Genomic DNA, 25,179 nt, shown 5'->3' on the forward strand with positions numbered 1-25,179 from the left:
TGAAGCTGCTGAAATTTAAAGCAAATAAAATGGATTATGCCTTTCATACTTACATGACTGCAAAGATTTTTGCAAATGTAACACAATGTTATTCAGAAAATGCTTTGGACATTTTCTTTTAATTTTTTCAGTCAGGCACTTTTTCACCTAACACGATATTGCAGCCTAAGATGACCCAAACAAAACCAACCCGTAGTCAGCAGTGAGAAAGTTCAGAAATTTGGGTCTGGTGTTTTCCTTGGCATTTCTTTGCCTGCAAATATGCAAGACAGAACTTTCTTGGCTGTTTGCATATACCTGCTAAGAACTGATCTTCCTCAAAGGAGAGCCTGAGCCTGTGCAGGGGCCATAGCCAGCATAGACAGGCAGTCACTTTAAACATGGACTAGTCACACAACACCACTGTTATTTCCAGAACATGTTATTTATGAAAATCTGTTCATTTACAGAGGTGGTATTTCTATGAGCATGTTGATATGCTGTGACCCTGCTGAGTATTTATGTATTTTTGGGTAATGTGCTCGCATATTGTGGCTAATAATGCTTAGCTCATCTGACATAACAGGAAGGAAGAGTTAGTTGCACGATTTCTTCATGTGAAATTGTTAACATCTGCCAATCAGGAAACTTAAGGAAGCTCAAAAAGAGTAAGGGAAATGATAAAGTGAGCAGCTTTCTAATTTGCAGCATTTGTTACTTAATCTTGTCACGCAGTAGAACAAAGCTAACTGGCAGAGCAAAACATTTCCAGATTTCTGCATGTGACAACAACTACACGTTGCTGCAAACCAAAATCAAACAAGATAAATGAAGAGAGCTTTTCAAGAGGAGGTAGGTCTCTCTATGTTCTGTGTTGATTTTTTTTTTGTGCCACAGAAGATTTTTTGCAGGATACAAATTCTTCTAGGGATTAAGTTGGGTACAGTCATATTTGCACATGTACAAAATATGGATTAGTGTCCTTCGAGTTTAAGGAATTGTGTAGACTATTGTGAGGATTCTTTTGCCTATTTGATTAAAAGTAGAAATGAGTAAATACAAAATTTCTAAAGATTTCTGCAAGATCCAAGGAAGACTATGAAATGTCTGTGATATCTACTGCACTGCTTGACATATTTTATCTGATATCTATTTTTCAATAACTGAAAGAAATGCTATTTTCTGTACCCTTTCTATAAATTAACTAGAAATATGTAGATTTCTATTTCCTGAGTGGGGAAAGAGTAGATCACAAAATCATGGGATGGTTGAGGCTGGAAGGCACTTCTGGAAATTGTCCTATCCCAAGCCTTGCTTAGAGCAGGGTCAGCTACAGCAGGTTGCTCAGGGCTTTGTCCAGTCAGTGTCTCCAACACTGGAGACTTCAAAGCTTTCCTGGAAACCCTGTTCAAGTAGTTGACTACCTCACAGTAGAAGGTGTTTTCTTGTGTTTAAATTGAATTTCCATTATTTCAGTTTTTGCCCATTGCTTCTTGTCCAGTCAGTTGTCCCCACTGAGCAGAGCTTGGCTCTTTCTCATTCCCCACAGCTGGGTATTTGTACACATGGACAACATCCTGCTGAGCCTTCACCTCTCCAGGGTGAACAACCCCAGATTTCTCAGCTCTTCTCATGGGTCAGAGCCCTTTTGCTGGACTCCCTCCAGCAGCTCCATATCTTTCTTCTCCTGGGGACCCCAGAACAAGGCAGGGCACTCCAGGAACACCTCTCTTGACCTGCTGGCAGCACTGCCTCATGCAGCCCAGGGTGCCTTTGCTCTTCTGTTCTGCAAGTGCGCACCACTGGCCCGTGGTCAGCCTGTGCTCTTTGCAGAATGCTTTCCAGGTGGATCTCAGCCTCTGCTGGTGCCAGGGGGGATTCCTCCCCAAGCAGAGGACTCAGCACCTTTCTTTGCTGAATTCCAAAAGATTCTTGTCATCCCATTTCTGCAACTTCTCCAGGTCCCTCTGAAGCAAAAATAGTCGCATAGCACCTGCTTCTCCGAGTTTTGTATCATCCACAGGAATCTGAATTCTGATCTAAAAACTGAAATAGTTGTATTTAGGCAGCAATTTCATAATAATATTTCATTGCTTGGCATCCATTGTAACGTTCCTATTCCTATTTCAATGCTTCCAGGAAGGCTTAGCCAGTGTATGATAGTCTCCATTTCTCAGCAATGTATAAGTATCAGTTTATCCTCACATTACCCTATGAGTAAAACACAAAGTTTCATTTCTGGAAGTGTGCCATGGGCAGGAGATACTGATTTTTCTTTTTTCCTAGTTTTCCCAGTGATACTGAAGAAAATAAGTCACTGGTCTCAGGTGACATTTTCTGGTACCATCCTGCACTCACAGCCTAAGAGCAAAGACAATAGACTAAGAGGGTATGAATTGAGAGTGCTTAAGTCAGTATTTAGTGCATGCTTTTTGTAGAAACCACTACAGGCTACCTGACAGTATTTTCCTTCTGACACATTGATAAGGAGGATAGACTGGGCTGATAACAAACTGTCCTGGAGAGAGTTAGGGAGTGAGCTAAGAACTGAGGTGTCTGGAAAACAGGTGCTTGAGTACACCTGGGGCTTTCCCCTGCGTAGCAGGATAGGCACACCCTTCTGAGGCTGGCCAGGGGAGAAAAAGGAAAGAAGAAAGGCAGAAAAAAATCATCCAGTTTGGGCATTTTCATCCCAATAAATTCTATTTTGATGAAATATGAGGAAATACTGCTTACAGCAGAATATGCATGGTTCTTCTGGTCTGATCCTCCAAATAACACTCACAATCATTTTGACATCAGTGTTCTTTCTGGTACCTTCAATACTGAGTTGACTTCAGACCAGAGAGAGCTTTACCACACCTGTCTGAGGAAGACCAGTCTGGGAGAGAGTGGAGGTCCTGGAGGCAGAAAATTCCTGATAATATGATGTTGGAGCCACCTGTTTGGCCACTGTACAGAAGGTCTGGATTGCTCAGGTGAATGGCTCAGGGCTCACCACAGCTCCTACATTGCCCATCCTGCCTGCAGGCAGAGAAAAACCAGAGAACCTGGCTATGGGCATTCAGCTGGAATGATCATTTCTTATGAGGAAAGGGAATGCTTACAGGCCCTGCTATTCCCAGTGCATGTCCAATGAAATGTCCAGAGCATGGAGACAATGATGCCAGCAAACACTTCTCTAAGCAGACAGGGCTGTGGATGATTCCTATGGCAGTGTCCCAGGATGAGCATTTCCATGAGGAAGCATGAAGGCTCCTTGCAATATGGGGTAGCAGTCATGTGTAGGAAACCTGAGGGAGATTTTGAAAGAACAGGAGTAATCAGAACAGAGAGAGGGAGATCTCAAGAAAAAATGGAAAAAGAAAATAAAGGAAAGGTGAGCAGCTGCCAAAGAACAGGAAAACAAATGCCTAGAAAAGAAACATGAGGAAAGAAAAAGGAAAGTGTTGAGTGACTGAACAGAAGGGCCAAAACAGAGAAAATATGATTAAGAGACTAACTAGGACAACAGGTCTCAGGGTTCTCATGTGCATTACTGGGTGGTCCCTGAGAGCATGGGAAAGTGGAATAACTACTGAGACAATATCTCAGAGAGAATTCAATGGCCAATCCTCCATACTGTTTGTACTTGAGATTCTTCAGTATCGTATCGCTTCCCAGCAGCCTTGGCCACATCCTTACTGTGGCATGATGATTTACAAATATGGATGCTGCAGGAGATAAGCAGGTTGCAGTGAAGAGTCTGTCTCTGTTGTAACCCCAGTGTGGTGTCCTAGCCCAGCTTGAATCCTGGGGACCGTGATGGAGATGTCGCAGCAAGCCAGTTTCCAGGAAATGCGACATGCCTTCTGAAAATATTCACGATTACACAATGACTTACTTGGAACATCAGGGTGGGGTTTTGCTTTTATCACAAGTGGAGTCAGTTTGAAATCAGCGATCTGAGATGACCATAAAAGTAAATTTAGAAGGGCTGACTAGTAACAAAATATTACCACATTTCTCTTTTTCCTGAGTTTGTAAGAATTTAATTCAGTTTTAGAATTATCCTTAGTACTATCTGTAAACAAGAAAATTGCTACTACGAAGTTGCACTGCTAGACAATGCTAAAGCAAATGAAAATTTAACCAGAGATGGTTCTTCATGTAGAAAAAAAAAAAAGCTGGGAATAGAGAAATCTTTTCCAAAGCATTTTAACCTCCTTGGAGAAAAAGAAAATTGTACATAAGACGAGCAATGTTTGACAAGAGCTGATGCCAGTGTTTGACTAGCTTTGCTCAGTCCTCCATACCACATGAATGAATGTGGAATCATCCTTTACAGGTGCTCACACTTCCTTATTAATTTAAATTGCCTACAGTGATCTGAAACATGTGGCTCCTTGGTTCTGACACTGAAGCAAGATAAAATTTGAAGTAGACTATTTTGTATGGATGGATGTAGGGGAATACAGTATGGGTAAATGAAAGTGGTGTAGACAGTAATATTATCCCCCAATCAGTTGGGGCTGGGCCAATTACTAAATATTAGAAGCAGGCCTGATCTCAACAGCCTGCACCTGTAACCAATAAGAACAAGTGGTATAAAAGAGAGGATTGGTGGGATGTGGAAAAGAGGAGTCAGGTCACTGCTGCAAGGACCGACAGTGCGTAGAGGAGCTGCAGCGCCAGAAACTTTGAGGCTCTGGCAATATGAAATCCTTGCACTATAATGATGGTAGAACTCATGATCTCTAAGACAAGAAGTGGAGACCCCAACGTGATTTGGGACTAAAATGTATTTCCCCGTGGATTCAGGATCTGACCAGATAACCCCGAAGATTCGGGGGAACAGCATCTGACCAGATAACCCTGTGAATTCGGGGGAACAGGATTTAAATACTAAACTATTGGTAAAATATATCAATTACAGCTATTGATGGTTGTTTAATATGAGTGTAAAAGACCTTGGAGATGGGTGCTTTGTAAACTGGGAAGAGATGTGGAACTGAACTAACATTTAGGAATATACATATCTGTGCTGTGCCATGCTGTTGGAACACTTGTATAACTCTTAGTTCTAAATTAAATATACAGATATGTCATGATGTTAATTTATTTGAATATGTACTTTTGGAAATTCTGCAACTCTGTGGTTAAAAGAAAAAAAAAGGGAATTGTAGGGGGATACCTTATGGGTAAATGAAGGTGGTATAGAAGGTAATCTTATCCCCCTATGAGTTACAGCTGGACCAATTACTAAAGATTAGAAACAGGCCTGATCTTAACAGGCCACACCTGTAACCAATAAGAACAAGTGGTATAAAAGAGTGTATTGGTGGGATGTGGAAAAGAGGAGTCAGGTGACTGCTGCAAGGTCTAGGAACAGAGAGTGCCTAGAGGAGCTGCCTTGCCAGAAACTTCGAGGAGGTATGAAGCCCTGGTGATACAAAATCCTTGCACTATAATGACAAATAGAACTCATGCTATCTAAGATGACAGATGGAAACCTCTAGAGCAGTGGGAGTTATGTAGTTTGAAAAGTGGAGACCCATTTGTGACAGGAATAAATACTGTAGTGCCCTGACCTTGGTTGGCCACCAGCTGCCCATCAAGCTGCTTTCTCACTCCCCTCTCTTCCTTATTCTCTAGTTCCCCTCAGCAGACAATATCCAGCCATTCCCTGGGACAGGGGGCTGCAGTACACATGGCAGTTCCTTTGGATGTCAAATGTCTGCACCAGAAATGCCTCATCCCATCCCAATCCTTCTTTCTCCCAGGTTTTATTGCTGATCATGATGCCATATTATAGGGAATATCTCTATCAGTTGAGGTCAGCAGTCCTGGCCATGTTCCCTCCCAGCCTCTGGCTCACCCTCATCCCACTGGCCTCTCCAGAGTTGGTGGGATGGCATTGGAGAGACAACCCTGGTGCTGTGCCAGCACTGCTCAGCCACAGCCAAAACACTGGTGTGTTATCAGCACCATTCTAGCTGCTAATGCAAAGAACAGCATTGTGATGTTCACAGGATCAGAAAGCAAGAAAACCTGACTTTCTGATTGTATAGTTAGATGGCATGGTTAGATATGTGGGGAAAAAGTAATTCTCAGTCATGGTCTCTGCCCTGAATACAGTGAGTGTGTTTATCATCATGAAAGTCCGTGGCCTCTTTATCTCAAACTACTTTGTTATAGGCAGTATCATGGCTTTTCAGTTAGTTCAGCGAGGTGCCTGAAGCACATCCTCTGCTTGGCTTCTCTAAAGGATATTTAAAAAAAAAAAAGGCTTTTCAAAACCAAAATACACTTCAACATTATTTTCCCTTCATCTCTTTTAATATTTTCCTTTTTCTTTCTGAAGGTTTCAATATCTCTTTCCAGAGAAGGAAATATGTTTGATACCCTTGGACTCATTTGTATGATTACATGGTACATGATGCTATTTCATCCCTTGCATGCTGACATCCAGTGTATGGAGTGTAAGTACGTTTTTGCAGATATAATCTGAGAAACAAGGTTTAATTCTTCATTTATCAGAGATACTTGGAATGAAACTGGCAATTGCTATCTTAAGCTTGGCAGATACCAGGCTTAAGATAGCAATTCAACAAAAAGTAATATAGTATTCAACAAAAGTAATTGCATATCCTTACTGAATTTATACTGCAACACTTTCAGCAGACACACAGGAATCACCTATTACAAATGTGAATGTGGACTGGAGAAAAATGGAACTGTCCTGGGAGAGCAGCAGGAATTTCTCTGAGTACAAATGTATCATCATGGACAGAGGCATGGAATATACTGACACAGAGGTAAACTTGCTATTCATTGAGATAAATATTCATATCTTTTATCAATTTCATTTGGAAAATTTTTCATTTTGGAAAACATGAATGTTGCAGATAACATCTGACACGTGTCTGTTTGCAGTCCACAGCTTGATCTCTTAGGGGCTGTAGAAAGCCATCAGGAATGCCAGGGTGCATTTACTGTGAGATGAGCACCCAATGCATACTAAAGAATTGAAATTCTGACACCAAAGTAGAAAGAAAGTGATAGCCTGATAGCTGTGTTGAATCATGAGTAGAGATGTAGCTGCTGAAAAGAAGGGGCTGTGAGATTAAGTGAGACTTTTAGAGACTTTAAAGAGACATAACAAGAGACCCCCCCCACAAAAAAAAAAAAATCTCAGAAACCCTGCTATGGTATTGGTTATCTTAAATTCTTCACTTGTTTCCCAGTAAACAGGATCATGTCTGTAGCCCAGGCTGTGTTATAAACCCACATTATCAAAAGAGGAAAATAGGAAGCTTGACAGAGATAGAGATGGCTTATTTAGCCTAGCAAAGCAGGTGCCTTAGAAATACACAGTACAAATCTTTATCTTATCTTTATCACCACAGACACTTTTTAAAGCCTGGGCAGGTCAGATGAGGACTTTTGTTTTGCTTAATCCTTTGATTAAATTCCTTTGTGGCTCCCCTATGTTCTTGCCATCTTCTGTTATGCCACTGGGCTACTATTAGTCTCCTAAAACAGTTGCACACTAGTGTAGCATCCAACTCCTGAGCTGCAAAGCTTTTTGTGCAGTTATGTTTTTGATTCCTTAGTTCCATTCTATATCACCCTCGAGTGCTAAAAGAGAGTGCTAGTTTTGGAACAAAAAACATACAAATACATGGAACTGCAGTCCTGAGTTGCACTTTCATAGGCAGCCTCATCTAACATCAGAAGAGGAAAAGCAGAGAAATAAAATACCATGTTCTCTTTACAGGTGGATAGTCCACTATGCAGCTTTCCAGTGGAACTGTACATGCCTATGCACAAAGGGGCAACCTTTATCATCGAAGTGCCAAACACAAACATCTCAAAACAATGCAGCTTTCTCCCTGGAGGTAATGTCTGTGGTCTGGCTATGGTTTTATGTATTTGAAATCTGTTAAAGGTAAACACTGCCTTAGAAAACAGTTACTTACATAGTAGGTAACTGCTATATTTTCTATTAAAGCTTTTTTTTTTCAGATCTGTTAAAATTATTTGCTCTGTAATAAATGTCTCCATCATTCTGCAAGAGATGTATTACAACAGATATATCCATAAATGCATTGTTTTCTTTTATACTAAGGCTCCAAAATGCTAATAAATTAGTGATTTAAGGGTGGATTCAAATAACTCTTCTGGCTGTTACAAATTAAGATGTTAGTACTTATTTATTGAATGCCTTTTTACTGGGCTGTTGATGAGTTTGTTGTGACCCATTTTTCCCTTCCTTCTCAGCTCAGAGTTCTCCATTAAAATTCCCCAGCCACCAGTGCTGCAGCTGTGTGTAACTGGGGTATTTAAAGCATGAGAGAGGTGATGGATTAGCAGCTTTCTCATGTCTGAGCAGAGAAAATGCTTGCTGCTCTTCTCTTCCTTTATATTTGCCAGCAGAAAACCTCAAAATATAAGCCAGAACACCCAAAACTTCGGTGTGTATCCCCTGCTGGCGCTACCTTTCAAGTGTGCAGCTTCCCCAGAGGATTCCCCTGCTCTTCCATTAGGTAGCCCTCCTTATTGGGCCCTGGAGAGGGATGGAGTCAGTAGCACAGGAAGCCTCCATGCTTTCACTGAATTTAGGACATACCACAGAAAGAAGCAGAAAAGTGGTGGTTGCAGGAGGAGAGAGGAAGAGGCTGAGCGTGCCTGCACAGCCCAGCCACGAGGAACCTCCAAAAGAAATGAGGTTCCCGTTTCAATGTGCTCCCGAAAAGCAAAACAAGAAGTCTCTGTCACCAACATAAAAGTGGAAAGATCTAAGGAGGAGCCTGCTTGATTGGAGAGCGGGAAAAAGTCAAATGTTACCCCTAAAAGTCTCAGCTTTTTAAGTCCTCTGTGTAAACATGCCAGGAGTAGTTCCCTGTGCATTAATTGCAAAAGGAGAAATACTTCTCTTTGTGGCAGCATGGATGGTATGAAAAGGCAATGTGCCTTCCTTTACTTCTGGAATGCTTCACTGACAGGTTTCACAGTTCAGAGGCAGTTAAAGTGGAGTGAGAGTTTTCTCTCAGTGGTCATTCCTAACCCAAGCAATAACTAGCTGGGCTTGCAGGTATCTAACGTACCTAAGTGTGTGCCATGACCCTCCAGCTTGAAGGGGTCACATGGTTTTTCCTCATCATGGATATTCCTGTGTTTGCAGGCATGAATGGGTCAGCCATTGAAAACTTCTCCTGTGTGATTTATAACATCTTCCTCATGAACTGCACTTGGCAGGCAGGAAGGGATGCTCCAGCAGACACACAGTATTTTCTCTACTGGCAGAAGTCAAGGTAAGTAGGTCTGCTTGAGACAGGGAAGTCTGAATTCTCATTCAACACATCACAGTGCCCCTGTTTAACTAAAATACTTTGCTGTATGCAGCGATGAAGAAGAGATGGAATGTGAGCTTTACATTAAAGATGAAAATCGCAGAAATGTGGGATGTATCTTCCAAAACGTGAGCATAGGGATGGAAAAAGCTTACTTCCTGGTGAATGGGTCTAGCAATGAGTCCCTGATCCAGTTCTATGATGAGTACATTGACCTGTACAAAATTGGTAAGTAATTGAGCATTTTACTTTATTACTGCTTTATAAAATAAGGAAGTGGGGATTTTTTTTTCTTGAAAAGCATATTAAAACAAAGTCTGTAGCTGTTGCAGGATCCTGCACTGCAGGGCAGTCTTTGCTTCCAACACCTAACAGAATATAGCCCCAAAACTTGACTAAACCAAGCAGAGGCAGCCTGAAAAATCTGCAGAGATAAGAGGTGTGGACACAGTCATGGATTCCCAGTAATGAAACACAATGGTTAGGTTTTCATGGCCACCTTTCCTAAGGGCTTATTTTAACATCCCTTAATCTCACACCTCTCTAAGAGCTACATGTCCTAAAACCAGAGTGAGGTTCAACTTCCAAATTAGGATGGCATTAGTTAAATATGTGGGTACCTCTGTGAATTAAGTGTTTAAGCCCCAAGAGAAATCAGGTCATGCTGAGTCAACTACATTATAGGCACTCCAATTCAGATGTCTTGAATGCATCGTGGATAATACCACACACACAAAAACTTCCTTCCTTTCTCCTATGCAAACTTGCATTGTCAATACGAGGTTGGAAAACAGATGTAGAAGAAAATGGAACCCTGCTGATTGCGCTAGTGAATTACACAAAATTTTAACTTTTCTTAATATGAACTTCATTTACTTCAGATGTCCAAAAACTGCAGTGATATATTCTCAAGTTCTGGTTAGGTATTTTACTGGTGTTTGGCAGATAACTTCAGTTAGCCCCAGCAGCCCACAGTTGTACATCAGCTGCCTCCCCTTCACATGCATTTTGCTGTGAAGCCATGAGTTGTAGCTGTTTACTGACCGTGCCTATATTAATTATTCCGTTTTTTCCCCAGAAATACTCACTGCTCCATTAAATGTCACTGCCCATTGTACCAGAGATCCTATGGGTTGCATAATTACATGGCATCCACCCCTTACAAGTCATGTGGAAAACACAAAGTGTTTTCAGTATGAAATTAGCATACAAAATAAGGTAAAAAACATTTTCTTGGTTTGTGTTTGGTACCGTACCTATGCTCATGCATACCTATAATATGTACATTTCTGACTTTGTTAATTTTTCTCTCATAAGCTGTAGTGTTCTCCTGGTCTCATACCCAGCTGTCACGAGCTTCTGCAGCTCAGAGGCTTACCATGGTAGCAATTGCTCAGCCACAACACCATTACAGGGAAGATCAGCTAAGGGTTAAACAGAAATATACAACTGCAATAAAGCCACACATCCTTAAATCTCATTTGTTTATTAAAAACAAGACCAACAGCTTGCAGGCTGTTTGGATTATCTGGATTTGGTATCTTTTGTGGGTTAATAGCATCTACCTTGGTACCTATTGGTACAAGGAGCAATTGCAGCAATGCTGCTTTCCAGCTGTTTGGTATAATTTGACAGTAAGATCTTGTGTGAAATGTTTATGAAGTTTTACATAAATATATAGATCACAATATAGCAATATTGTAAAAACGTTTCTTTGAAAGATTAATGTTTCCTGTGCCACAATCAGAATGGATGGGGTTCAGTGTAGATTTCTACATTTGGGTAGGAAATTCATCTCCTAGATTGAGACACCTCAATGTAGGTGGCTGCACAGGGGCACAAATATCTCCTAAGGGTCAGGGCACACCAGGGCTCCCTGCTGTGGAGCAGTAGGTGCTTCTCAGCCCTTGAGGTGCCAAAGGCACCAGCAGTACTGACATGGAGAGGGCAGCCAGAACTCACACCTTCCAGGAGAGACCAACAGAAGACAGCTAAAGCAGCACTACACATCTAAGGTTTAAGCAACTCGTTTGCACCCTGCTCATTCCCAGCACAGGCTGATGACTTCCATCAGGTCCTAAGATGAAAGCACTCAGCTGACAATGAGTGATGGGGAAATAAATGCTAGTCTGCTTTACAGTCAAAGACACACTGTGGATGTTTTTTCTGTAATGAGACATTCCTTCCAGTTATACCTTTCCGAGTTTTCCATAATGCTGGCTATCCTGATATTACATGTGATAGATGTTTCCAGGACCTCAGCTTTTCAATGCTTTCTGAGACCATTGCTAAAAGTCACTGCTGTCGAGTTTGTTCACTCATTTTTGAACCTATTCTTTTCCTCAAAATTTTCAGGTTCTTTGATCCAGGTCAATGTTTGATTCCAGTTAATTAAATTTTGATTGTATAGGATGTGTAAGCAGCTCTTCACAGAAAGCCCCTGAGCATGGATAAGTCTAACAGAGACTTTGACTGGGAGGAGGGCAAATTCGCTATTCACATCAATTTTCACAAACTATTGTGAAATCACAGCTTCCAGATCTGCTGTGTTTGTAGGGTGATGTGATTGCTTGTGTAATTTGGATATGGATGAGGATGCATAGTGTGTATAAAAATACCCTTAGTGGCAAATAATATAGCTTCTCACATCTACTGATAAATAATCAGTGTTTCCTTCCTTTTCTAAAAGGAAATGTAGGAAGACAAAACTGAATAAAATGCTGTTATTCTGGGACATTACTGGAGAATTTATCTGATTGATTTTTCAGTTTAAAATAATTTATGATCTTCAAAAGCAAGAAAATTTAGAACAATACAGAGAAATATTAGATTGATTTTAAAAAAATGAAGATTTATCTTTGTTTTGCAGGATGAGCCAAAAGAAGAGAAAAAGCTTCCTCGTGTAAGTATTCTTGTCACATACAAATCTGGGCTTTTGCCTACTTAAGCATATAAATACCATTACAGAAAATACAGAACTACAGGTTTTGTATCAAGGTAGCAATGAGAATTCAGAAAAATATTTTCCTGTGATATCTTTAAATGTAAACCTAATATATCCATTTTGGATGGGGTAGGCAAAATTTTCCACGCATTTCACAAAACTTCAGACATTCCATCTATTGCACAAATAGATTTTGCTCCTGACAGATATGACATTTTGCTTCCTAAAAACCTGAAACACTCTTTCTCATTGGAATAATATCACTGATAGCTCAGGACAGCTAGGCAAAGGGAGCACAACAATCTTCTAAACCTGGGGAATTTTATAGATTTAATAAATTTAATAAATACTGTCAGTCTTCCCTTGACAAATGAGTGGTCTTCTAAGCCTTGGAAGGGCTTGACAGATTCCAGACTTTGTATAAAGTATCATGAGGCCAAATATTACATATCTGTTAATGTATTGTCTCAAGAACATTAAATCTTTTTAGTGATGACAGACACCATCCACGCTTTTTTCATCCCCATGAAGGTTGCAAGGGGAGTTTACAGGGTACTTCTCCAATTTCTTCTTGGTGTATTTCAGATTTCTTTAGGGTCCACAAACAAGGACACAAAAAAAACCCCAAAACGTGTCCATAAAGCATAACAAAAGAAATCAAAGACAAAATAAACTTAAAAAACATTTTAACATTCAAAAACAATTGCTTCCAACAACTGTTGGAAGTTTTGCTGCCAAGATAGTACATACCTAAAAAAAATTATAGAAATTATTTTTTTTTAGAAACTGTACCAGGAAATTTATCCACACACTTTGTTAATATTTGCCTGTGAGGTGAAATGCAGAGTCTGATCACTCTCCTTTTAGGTAAGGAATGACAGATATGAATTCCAAAATTACAATGAGAAAAAAAGATACACTCTGAAAATCAGAGCACGTGGGAAAAACTGTCTCGTAAGCTCAAACTGGGGGGAATGGAGTGAACCCATTGAGTTTGGTAAGACTTTGATTTTTTTTTTTTTCCCAGTAGTACTTTGTTTGCTTCCCTTTCTTCCTCACAGCCACAGAAATGAATAAAATCTTAATTTTTACCCAATTACATGGAAGGAACTGGGGGAATTTTATTACCATGGAGGAGTAGCTCCAATACTCTGGCAGGAGAGCCTTTGATTAGCTGGGATTGTGAAGGCAGCAGCTACTCAGATGCCAGAGCTACAGAAACAGACTGAGACAGACTCACCCTTGTCTTTGGTCTGCTGTGATGAGGCTGCCTCTCTGTTCTCTTAGGTTGTTACATAAATATCATCCCCTTTCTTCTGCATCTTTCTTTTCCCTATTTTGCTCTATTACTTGTTCTGTAAGTCTGTTTATTCTTCTCTTTTTCCAGAATTTAAAAAAAATTTAAATTTTAATTATCTAAATTTTAAATATTTGAAAAGGTTTAAAATATGTCTAGTCTAGCTGCATTTTTGGACAAAATTCTATCATGAAGTCACATTGAAGTCCTTTAGAACATTAAAAAATGAGTGAAATTCACATTCCTTACATCATACAGTCAGAAAGGCAGCTTTTTTACCATGCTAAAATATTTCTCTCTCTTGGCTGTTTCAGGTCAAGGGAAAGATTACTTTATGTTTGTGATTTTATTTCTGATTGCACTTGGAACAATCTCAATTACACTTCTCCTGTGTTGTCTTTTCAAAAGGTAAATCAATCTTTTTTCTCTAGAGAGTATTATCTATATGAAACACATTCCTACAACATCCTACTTTCTTGCCTGCAAATTAAAATAATCTGATTATCAATGTCATGAACTATTACCACCAGCAATGCTGTTGGAGGACCCTTTGGCATGCAAAATCACTAAGTGGAAAAGGGGGAAACGATGTTATTAAGTGATTGATTCTACCAGAATAGATATTAACTATCTATAGATATAGATATTAATATAGAGTTACTAAGTGATTGATTCTACCAGATTCTACAAAACCTCTTTTGTTCTTATTTTTAAGTATTTAACATCCAGGTAGGTTTGAAGCCATTGGCTGTATACAGTACAGACAAGAGGGAATCCAAATTAACATTTTTATTTTGAGAAAACTTCTCACTCAGTGGTGAAAGTTATGTCACATGATTTATTCAAAGTAATTTATTAATAACTTATTTACTGTGATTCTAATCACAAAATAAATCTTAATAACCCAAATGCTAAGTATAATAATAGTTACCCACCAGTTACCCCAATGAAAATATTTTATTTCTCATTTAATTTGTAGAGCAATAGATATTCAATCTTGAAAGTAAAAAATGTCCTTAAGTTTCACCACAATAAGTTTGTATAAGTTATATTAGCAGTATTTTCAATTTCTCCCAAATCCCATTTTCTATCCAAAGGTACTGCAGTTTGAAGACCCTATTTCCTCCCATACCACAACCAAGAGACAAATTCAATGCATTAACTGATGACGATATCCAGGTATGATTTCTTCTTAATTCAGTTAAATTTTGTTAACTGTAAACCACAACAGGCCAAAGACTAGAAGAACTGACTTACAAAAATAAGTGTTAACATTTGGTCCAAAACTATTTTCTGTCATGCAAGCCATTCTGCTTTGAAACCTGAAATGCTCTATGCCAACACTAAAACAAAAGTCAGTCCTGGAAATATTTGCAGACATATTTTAAGACCAGAATTTACACTTTTACTGAGTATAAATTTACAGTTATTTCTGTGTATAGCAGCTTTGCAAGGTTGTTGTTCATACTTTAAAAAGAACCCAAGTGAGGATGTATTTTCTATCAGCATTTTCAAACATCAATGGTCATGATATAACGTGAATATATATTTCATAAGCCTGACCTATACCTATGTGAAAATCCTGTTATACTTAGTGTAAATCAACAGGGCTGGAAAGACTTAACAGTTTAACTTCCTCTTGCTTCAACTCAGGATTTTCAATTTCAGTGTTTTGTGCAAATTGTATTTGACCAGTACACTGCAGCATCCATGTGCAGCCTATTCTGCATGTTTATTTGGCCTTTCTTTTAAAAAGCCTTTTTAATACCTTAATTTAAAGTGCCTTAATTTAATGCAGCTTAATTTAATGCACCTGAAATCCATTACTTTTTACACTTATTCCTTTCCTGTTTACAGTACTTAACACACCTGCACACTGTCAACAGCAAGTAACTCTTCTGTCTATCTGCACACATCACGACAACCAGGCTTCAAACCATTCACGCTTGTCAAATCCATCCATTTGAGCAGTGGTTTGTATGGTGACTGCATAGTGAGGGGATGCTTTCCCTCAGCTGGCTAAAGCAAAGACATACTTTAAGTCAGCAATTCAGGTTAGTCATTAACTGCCTAAAATTCAGTGAGCAACACCACCCATTCCAATGAGGATTCCAAAAGTGACACATATATTTTCCTTCAATCATTTACAAAGAGCCCCCAAATCCCTGACTACTAAAGCTCTCCAGTTTTGGTAATTATATACCAGCTTGCTGTCCTGATTAATTTGTGTTTGGTCCTACCACCTTTGGCTTTCACAGAAAGTAGGTGGGAGTGTGACTTAGGTAGGTTTCCTCATACACCTTAAGTCATAAATACCTGGTTCCTCACTCCTACCAGGCTGCCAGAAGTGGAAGCGCCTGTGCACTTCCTAAGGCTAAGGCTACAGAGCAGCAGAAGTCCACAGTCCATCACATTAAATAATAATAGCTAGGAAAATAGCAAGCAGCTTTTGGAAAATTGCATACGGATTGCTTGCTTTTCCTGAACTTGAGTGGCTTCCAAATTCCTGTGCATATACACTACCAAACACACTCAAATCACTCCACTACAACCCAGAGGCCTTTGTGGATCAGGTCTGCAAACTGTGGCACAGGCACTTCCATGCAGGGAGCAATGCAGCAGCAGCTGCCAGAGTTAAATGAAGCCCTCACATTAGCTCACACTTGCCAACCACTGCTATGAAGATTATTCATATGGTTTTGGCATGTTTAAAAAGTTAGATCTACTCTTAAAACCTAATCTTATTGTACTTCTCTCCAAACTCAGTACCTTTAACACCGATTGAATGTTGTAATTCTTCAAAGTTATTAAAATAACACAGTACAAAAAGTACATTTTCAACACTGAATACCAAACACTCTCCCTGACATTTAGTGCTAATGGATTTTTGAGCTGTTTTGAAACCTGCAACATCCTTTGCTAATCACACCTTTTTAAAGTTTGCATTTCCTCATTTTCCCTTTATTTACTCAATGACCTTTCACATTTTCTAATTCTTTTCTCCTATTACACAATACTTTTTCTGAGATAGCTGGAAAAGCTCATGATTAAAAAAACATAACTTTGTGCACTGCATCTTTAATACATGCTAAAGAACTGCCAATTTTATTTGCTTTAAGATCCTACCAACCAAATCATTCAGTGCATTAGACAACTTGCACTCCTCTAATCCATTCTATTTTACTCATCTTACTACAGACCAATGACTTTCTAGTCACTCTCCCCATTTGCTTTCCTCACCATTACCGAGTTTTATAGCCTCTTGCCTGGAGTTAAATACATTCCAAGAACTTGCAAGACACACTCTTTGTGCATTTTCATTGGAGAACAGTAAAGTAGCCCAAAACACCATGACCACAAAGCCCTGCAGTGCTTTACCCATTCTACAGCTTTCCTAGAAAAGAAGTCTCCAGAACACCCTTGTTTGATGTTCCACAACATACCCTCAGTATGACAGCAAGCTTGCTTTTCTAACCTGTTTTCCTCACCAGTACTATCCCTCCTTTTTTTTTCTTTTTAGTTATTTATCTTCCCTCAAAACTTTAACTCTGAGTGGTCTCTGAGTACTACAATCTTACCTAGCAGCAGGCACTCTCCTAGAACTCCAGGTTAGCCAATGTAAAAATGTGTGATAACAACCAAAATATTTTATCTACGTGCCTAGCCAATGCCTACATAGGGGAAATTCAGCCAATATTGACTAAATATATTCCTTCTACTGCCTCAGCTAAAGTTGTCCAGTGTCTAAACCAGCTTCTGTTCTTCCTCCTGCTGACAGCTAGTACTGCTCACACATATTGAAACATTCCTTAACTGTCCTCAAAACTGTTTTCTCCTGCCTTGCAATCATTTATTAACTATTAAAAGATCAAGATGGAATGTCTTTGATACTGCTGAAACTAATGTCCAGGGATGATACCAACTTGTAGCTTACTGCATGATACCAAGTTTTCTTTCCCTTTAGACAGAATATGTACATCTACCAACAGAAAGTTATACTGAGAAACTAACTACAATTGAAGAATGATCCAACTTTCCAAAAACACACCTGATTCCCCAATATGAAAGAAAATTGTGGATCCTGCTGACAAGTACTTCAAAACAGCCTATAAAAGAATATAATCACCTATAGAAGTGTTTGTCCCCTTAAAATCGACTTAAATGGAGCAGATGAATAAAAGGGAGAAAAATCAGTGAAATTTGTTCTTTTGCCACTGTTCAAACCCACGATGCCTGGCAACTAAGCTTTTCTGCAAGCACCTATTTTGAAGAAGTGCTTAAACCTTGCTAAGAGGTTCTTCACAATGTGAGACAAACCCTCTTAACCAGAATGAAGCTGTTACTTCTTGTCGTCATTGCTATGAAGCTTCTTTCCTCTCATTATAATGATTTCCTGTAGGCTGACAGCCTTGCCGTATAACGCCCCAGCAATTTTACTGTAATTTTTATATGCCCAGTTATTTTCTAAAGCACAAACCAGCTACTTAGAATGTGTTTAAATTTGCTCTTTGGTCTTCCATCAGTACCACCAAACTACCCCAGTATGTGCAATTAACTTTATGCAAGACAAGAACGGAAAATAAAATTATACTTGTCTAATATAATTATTAATACTGGTCTCAGTCAGCCATTTCATGAGCTCAGTATGGCAACTGTAAATAGACTTCTGCAACACTATGATCCTGTGCAGTTTTAGTACGTACTTAAGTAACACAAATAGCATTGAAAGCCTTCAAAAAAATCTAACAGTTGTGAGAAATGAAATAAAATCTAATATTTAATAGCTAGATCTTAAATGTAAAAATCCTTTACAAATGTATTTTAGTTTCTCCCTTCAAAGGGTGCAAATGCTATTTCCAATGCCTTTTAAAAATAATATAGGCTTTAGATGCCAGTATTTTCTTTTACAAACACTGGATGTTTTCCTGTTTATACTATTCAGAATTAATGAATTTCATTGTTTCAATAAGACAGAGAACAAATGGTTTTTTTAAAAGTCTCATTTATTGTTTGCCTCGTACATCCCTAAACTGCATCACACACTGGAAATTGCTGCTGCATGACTAAGGGAAGCCATATATTAAAAAAAAAAAAACAAAAAAAAACCTGAACACCACAAATTAGTTCATATTCAATGTACAGCATAGGGAAATTGCAGATCGACTGAAACTCTGTGTCCTGGTTTAGGGCAAATTTAGGACTTATTTCTTTTAGTTAAACCTTGTTCTGAAGGAGAGACTGGGTGTGAAAGTCCTGTCCCTGTCAGGGGCTGCTGAAGTTAACTACCAGGTTTGGTTTCTCTCACAAAGCTTGGGCTCTCTCACAGGGAGGTATCCCATCATTAGCTCTACCCTTGCAAGGCACTGATACAGAAAGAAACCTGATTAATGTTTTTGTAATAGACAAAATGTCTTCCCCTGCTCCCCCAGATAATTGATTGGCAGGGTTATCACCATATGACCTGCCTGCACGAGAGGGAGCTGCTACTCCCACACAGGATGTAAGAACCACCTGCAGTAGGTACATAAAGTTTGCCAGTAGCCTGTGTACAAGGTAGCTGTGTAATGTCCTTACATTCACACACAGATGTTGAAAGCAGTGCTTGTGCAACAGTGAAAGGAAAAAGGTAAAGTACACTCAGGAGGAAGGTAATAACCAGCCAAAGCCAAGCAGGTATTTTAAATACTTCATCTTGAATAGCAATCTCAGAAGGCACACAGAAGAACTCAAGACAGCTCAGTCAGCCTTCAATGAGTCATACAGTGACATTTTTCCTTTTTTTTTTTCCTTGTTTTCCTCAACTGGTCCCTCTAGGGTGTCTTTGCAGATTACAAAGTACAAAAGATTATATACATATGAAGAACAGCACATAGGCATTACATTATCTCAAAGAGCAGTTATGAGAAATTACTCAATCTGGTCTTCTGACCATGCCTAAACATCAATCAATTAATACTGAAGGCTGACCTATTTTGATCTATTATTTTACAGCTACATAGAAGCACACACATTCCCTCCCCCACAACCCTTCAACTTCACCTATTAGGCTGCAACTCATTTCAGATTAAATTCAACCTTCCACAGAGCTACTGGCCACTGCTACAGATGAGGCCAAACAGTGCCTGAATGGCACTATCAACGTTTCCAAACAGCAGCAACAATACAATACATCGGTCACTCAGAAGTTGAAGGCATTTACTGGGTTCCTGGGTTTTTGCATGAATGCCATGATGCTTTCCATACCGATTTGACAAAAAAGTTATTTATTTTAGGCTGTTTTACCAAGAAACATTACTTTTTAACAGTCCTTGGTACTTTGGATCTTCCTAGCACTACAACTGAACCCCCACCCATAATTTTAAATCATAGAAGTTGAAAATCAATTTCCAAAAATCATGCAAAAAGCCACTTGCAGCAGCCCATCATACACTATCAGGCACAAAGAATGGGAGTGGTTTCTATTAGTATAACCCATGCTTCCCCACCCCTCCTCTCTTAAGTTCTCAAATTTAATTATTTTTTTAAAAAGCTTGTAAAGGTTTCAGAGGACCCATTATCTGAAACAAGTTTTCAAATACAAGAGGCTTTTCCAAAGCTTTTATGTAATAATTTCAACACAGACTGAGTAAGTATGTTTATTGTTTTACAGCAGAATGCCCCAATTTAAGAACAAAGTTGCTAGATGTTCAGCTGTGCAAAATGGTACATAGTGCTTCAGTACAAGTGGAAAAAAAACATGATTTGTTAGCAAATGCTTTCAAATACAATTTTATGGTCCTATAAGATAGGACTTGAAACTGAAGACTGATCCACAGGCAAATGATAGTTTTTCTGCCTAAATTGGACCTAACAACTTTGGACCCAGAACCAACGCCACTCATTCCTTACTGCTGTAAAGAAAAACTGTCACACTGAATTGCCAGATTCAGTGTTTTCATGCGTGTTACAGAGAAGTGGATCAGTCCTCTATGTCAGTTTCTAGCCCCATCTAGAAGTATCATCTGGCTCCGATAAATAAGACTCACAGGAATTTCTTGAAGGTCAATGGTCCATAATGGTAGTTATTCTACATGATCTGCTCAACTTGATTTCCAATTCTATTTAGGCTGTTTAAATTACTTTCTTGAATTCATCATACAGCACAAGCACGAAAGCACCCCCCATGCCTCTGAGAACATTAGACCATGCACCCTTGAAGAAGGCCTTTCCTCCTTCATCTCTTGCAATCTTCCGCCAGCAGTCAATTGTTCCAGAGTACATGATATCAGCTGCAGGAAAAGAACAAAGAGTTATTCTTAATTCCTATCTCATCTCAGGTAATTTTAACAACTGCCCTGTTTCACTTAACTGCTTTGTGATGTCCCAAACCACAATTCAAAACTGTTACACAATACTTACTAAAAATATTATGCCTCCTTCTTAATATCTTTGTTTAATTTAACAATTCAAACAGGCAGCCGATTTTTTTTAATTTAATGTTCCATAACGAAAAGTCCTCAAGATAAATCCTGACAATCTCAGATTGAGCCTTGCTGCATTTCCTCATTTGAGTACAATATAATAAACCAGATTCATGAAACAATGAACTGAAACTCTGAGGATGGCTATTAGTAAAAGACAACTTCATCTTGTTAATGCTGTTTCAACAGCGTTAACAGCTCTGTGGATTTGCAGCCTACCTCCTTTGCGTCCTGACTGCATCATCATCCTACGCCGCACTGTGTCGAAAGGATAGGAGACCACGCCAGCCACAGCAGTCACTGTCTGGGCAATCATCCAGCTGATAACAATGTGAGTATTTCTGGGATCTGGGAGCATGCCTGCAGCAAAACAAAGACAGCAATTTGCTTTTACCTTGCACATCCTCCTCTGGTCCATGACAGCAATTTTACTAGATGAATTAGTATAAGACACTGTAGACCCATACGCTAAATAAAACTGCAGCAACACACTTCACAAACTTGAAACATACTGAAGTCACATTTGGAAGATTTCTTCTCAGTAATCACAGTAGGTTACAATTTAAGCAAAAGCATTCTTTTTAGACTGGCATGAGAAAACTTGCCTATTCACTATGCTTTTAGTAAAGAAACATCACTAAATTAAGTCACTGTCCCTCTGGATAACATTACACTACAAATTAGCGTCAATGGTTTATTTCCCCAAATGTCAAACATAAAAATTACTTTGCAAAACCACTGCTCAATCCCATTCTGCTAAACACACTTGGACTGGTCCAGTGTAATTTCAGTATGCACTGAACAAAAAAGAAATTATACTAATTGTGTCTAGTCACCAACATACTCTCCTGGCCTTAGGAACAACTGCTTGAAGTACAAAAGCAGTACTTGCAGGCAGGCTGCTGCCATTAACACAATTTAAGTTTTCCCCTGTATACAGCAGTGTCACAGATGTAGCACTGATATCCCCCTTAACCTTCACATATCCAAAACCAGACAATACAATTCTAAAAACAGGCTTTTCAGATCCCCTCTGAAATATTACCTTTTGCTGTATCATAGATCCCAAAGTAGGCAGCTCTATAGATGATGATGCCTTGGACAGAGACATTGAACCCTTGGTACAAGCCACGCACACCATCAGACTTGGTGATTTTGACTAGACAGTCCCCAAGACCAGAGAATTCTCTGTCTGCGCCAGCTTTTCCAACATCAGCAGCCAAACGGGTTCTTGCAAAATCCAAGGGGTAGACAAAGCAGAGGGAAGTGGCTCCAGCTGCACCACCAGATGCCAGGTTACCAGCAAAATACCTCCAGAACTGAGTGTGCTTGTCTACACCTCCCAAAAACACCTGCTTATACTTATCCTTGAAGGCAAAATTAAGAGCTTGAGTTGGGAAGTATCTGATGACATTTGCCAAGTTTCCTCGCCAGAAAGACAGCACTCCTTGTTCCTTTGGAATACGCACTACACAATCGATGATGCCCTTGTACTGCTTATCAGCAGCAATCTGTTTACTCGCATGTTGCACCTGCAAATAAAAACACAAATACTGATCACTTGCCCTGACAGGTCTATGCTGCAGCTGGGCTTAAACCTGCTTCTACTGTAAAACAAAGCTGTTAATTCGGAGTGACAATTGTTGCTATTATAAAGAAAAAGACTTAAAATTGCTTCCAAGCTTTCTCAGAAATCAGGACTTTGCAAAACAAGAAGAGAAAACTGCAAGCAATTCCTCTACAACTTCCTGAAAGGAGACTACAGCAAGGTGAGAGCCAGCCTCTTCTCCCAGGCAACTAGTGACAGGACAAGAGAAGACAGCCTCAAGCTGAGCCAAGGAAGGTTTAGGGGGAACTAGGGGAGGAATTTCTTCAGACAAAAGGTGATTAGACTTTGGAATGGTGAATGGATTAGACTTAGAGACTGGTGAGGCAACCATCCCTGGAAGTGTTCAAGACTGGACGTGGCACTCAGTGCCACAGTCTACTTTAAATTAGACTACGTGGCATTAGGTTGGGCTTCAAAATCTCTCTGAGGTCTTTACCAAACTGATTCTGTGAGGTACATGGGCAAGTGTAAGACATATACATCACGACAAATAGATTGGGCATACGTAGAGGTGAGAGCCTTTACTGACAAAGACGGGCCTGCGGTGGAAATCGCCTGATAGAGCCGCGCTAGCCGACAGAGCTGCCAGCCAGAGGGACAGGGGCTGGGGGCGAGGGAGGAGCCGCCAGCCCCGCGGCCGGGGCCGGTGTCGCCGCGAAGGTCACTCGAGTCACCTTGGGCGCCACCGGGTCACGCCGGGCCGCGCGCGCCGGCCACGGCCCGACTCCGCCCCGCCCGCGGCCCAATCGCGGCCCGGGCGCGCATCACGTGAAGGCCGCCAAGATGGCGGCGGTGAGCGGCCGCCCTCCCCTCCCTGCCGTGCCCTCGGCGCCGGGAGCGGGGGCGGCAGGAAGTGACACCAGCGGCGGCCGCCCCCCTCGGCCCGATCCGGTCCGGCCCTCCCTCCCCCCCCCCTCCCCGCCCCGCATGGCGGAACCGGCTTCGGCTTCCCCGCCGCCGCTCACGTGACCTTCCCGCCAGCTGCCGCCGCCTCGCTCGCGCCCTTTGTCCCACGCCGGCCGCGGCCCCCGCCCCCGTCAGTCCCTCTGTCCTCGCCCGGCCCGGCGCCCGCGGGGGCAGAGAGAGGCGCTGCCCGCGCCGCCCGTTCTCGTCCGCGCCGCTGACCTGGAGCAAGAGCTTGACCCGCTCGATGGGCGCCACCGCAGTCTTGCTGATGGCGGCGGCGACGCCGCCCGCCAGAAAGTCCTTGAGGAAGGAGATGGCCTGGTCCGCCATGTTCGCGCCGCGCCGGAGCCGCCGGGAGGGAAACGCTGCTGCCGCTCAAGCCGAAAGGGCGGGAGCGGCCCCGCGCATGGGCTTAATGCCGGGCCGCGCCGGCCACGCCCCCCCGCTCCATTGGCCAGCCCGCCTCGGGGGCGGAGCTCGAGAGGCAGCGCTCCGTCCCCGCCCCGCCCCTCGCCCTCCGCCCCGCTGCGGCGCCAGTGTCGCAGCGCCGCGTCACCCGCGCCGGCCGGCCCCGCCACCGCCCCGGCCCGGCCCCCGCGGGGCAGCCTGCGGGTCCGCCGCTGCTCACACCATTGTGTACTACGGTCGCCTTCCCCAAGCGCTCTCCGCGATCGCTTGGTGCCGCTGCCAGTAGCGCCCGCAGCAGCCTGCACAGTACCCGTACCGCTCGGCACGCGGGCTCTGCAGAGCGATCTGGACAGGCTGGATCGATGGGCGCTACTTGTATGAGGTTCAGCAAGAACAAACACCGAATGCACTCGGGTGACGGCAACCCCGTGCAGCGCTACAGGCTGACGCCAGACTGGCTGGAAAACTGCCCAGCGTAAAAGGGACAGGGCGTGCTGGTGACAGCATCGGAAAATGAGCCAGCGTGTGCCCAGGTGGCCAGGAAAGTCAATGGTATCCTGGCTAAGAAGACCAGGGCAGTAAATCCTGCTCCTGCACTCAGCATTGATGAAGCCACTCCTCGAGTACCGTGCGCAGTTCTGAGCCCTTTAATCCAGGAAAGACATTGAGGTGTTGGAGCGCATCCAGATAAGGGCAATAGGGTGAAGCATCTGAAGCACAAGTCCCGTGAGAAGCGGCTGAGGGAGCTGGGGCTGGTTAGCCTGGGGAAAAGGAGGCTCAGGGGTGACCTTATCGCTACCTAGAACCACCCAAAAGGAGGCTGTAGCCGGGTGAGAGTTGGCCTCTTCTCCCAGGCATCCAGCAACAGAAGAGGAAACAATCTTAAGTTGTGCCAGGGGAGGGTTAGGTTGAATGTTAGGAGGAATTTTTTCACAGGAGTGTTGAGACATTGGAAGGGACTGTCCAGAGAAGTGGTGTAGTCAAAGTGCCTTGGTGTATCTAAGGAAAGAGTAGATGTGGCACTTGGGGCCATGATCTGCTGACCCGTTTTTGGGTCAGCGGTTGTATTTGATGATCTGAGATTTCTTTCCCTACATAACTGATTCTCTGATTCTGTGAAGGTGAGTGTGAGCTGCTGGAGCACTGGCTTTGGGTGCAGGCAGTAGTCAATGAGCAGCACAAGCAAGTGAACTAGGAGGCTCTTTCTGCAGCAAGTGCTGGAAGCCAGTCTAGGAGGGAGA

The 25,179-nt window shown here is 41.6% G+C and overlaps 2 protein-coding genes across 2 annotated transcripts; one reads left to right on the forward strand and one right to left on the reverse strand.

The window, feature by feature from the left end:
• Positions 1-787: 787 nt before the first annotated feature.
• Positions 788-18,541, forward strand: LOC311151087 (granulocyte-macrophage colony-stimulating factor receptor subunit alpha-like). Its single transcript, XM_084201251.1, has 12 exons — positions 788-831; positions 6,323-6,440; positions 6,640-6,776; positions 7,739-7,859; positions 9,146-9,275; positions 9,367-9,542; positions 10,393-10,532; positions 12,184-12,216; positions 13,126-13,255; positions 13,870-13,963; positions 14,653-14,734; positions 17,520-18,541. The coding sequence occupies exons 1-12, from the start codon at positions 808-810 to the stop codon at positions 17,580-17,582; spliced, it is 1,248 nt and encodes a 415-aa protein (XP_084057377.1). The 5' UTR covers positions 788-807; the 3' UTR covers positions 17,583-18,541.
• Positions 18,542-20,174: 1,633 nt separating this feature from the next.
• Positions 20,175-23,921, reverse strand: SLC25A6 (solute carrier family 25 member 6). The gene is made up of 4 exons (XM_084201252.1): positions 23,750-23,921; positions 22,061-22,547; positions 21,235-21,375; positions 20,175-20,823 (listed from the first exon to the last, which is right to left on the reverse strand). The coding sequence occupies exons 1-4, from the start codon at positions 23,858-23,860 to the stop codon at positions 20,666-20,668; spliced, it is 897 nt and encodes a 298-aa protein (XP_084057378.1). The 5' UTR covers positions 23,861-23,921; the 3' UTR covers positions 20,175-20,665.
• Between the last annotated feature and the right edge of the window lie 1,258 nt (positions 23,922-25,179).

Source organism: Fringilla coelebs (assembly GCF_963513975.1).
Source record: "Fringilla coelebs genome assembly, chromosome: 2".
In the NCBI taxonomy this organism is placed as follows: Eukaryota; Metazoa; Chordata; class Aves; order Passeriformes; family Fringillidae; genus Fringilla; species Fringilla coelebs.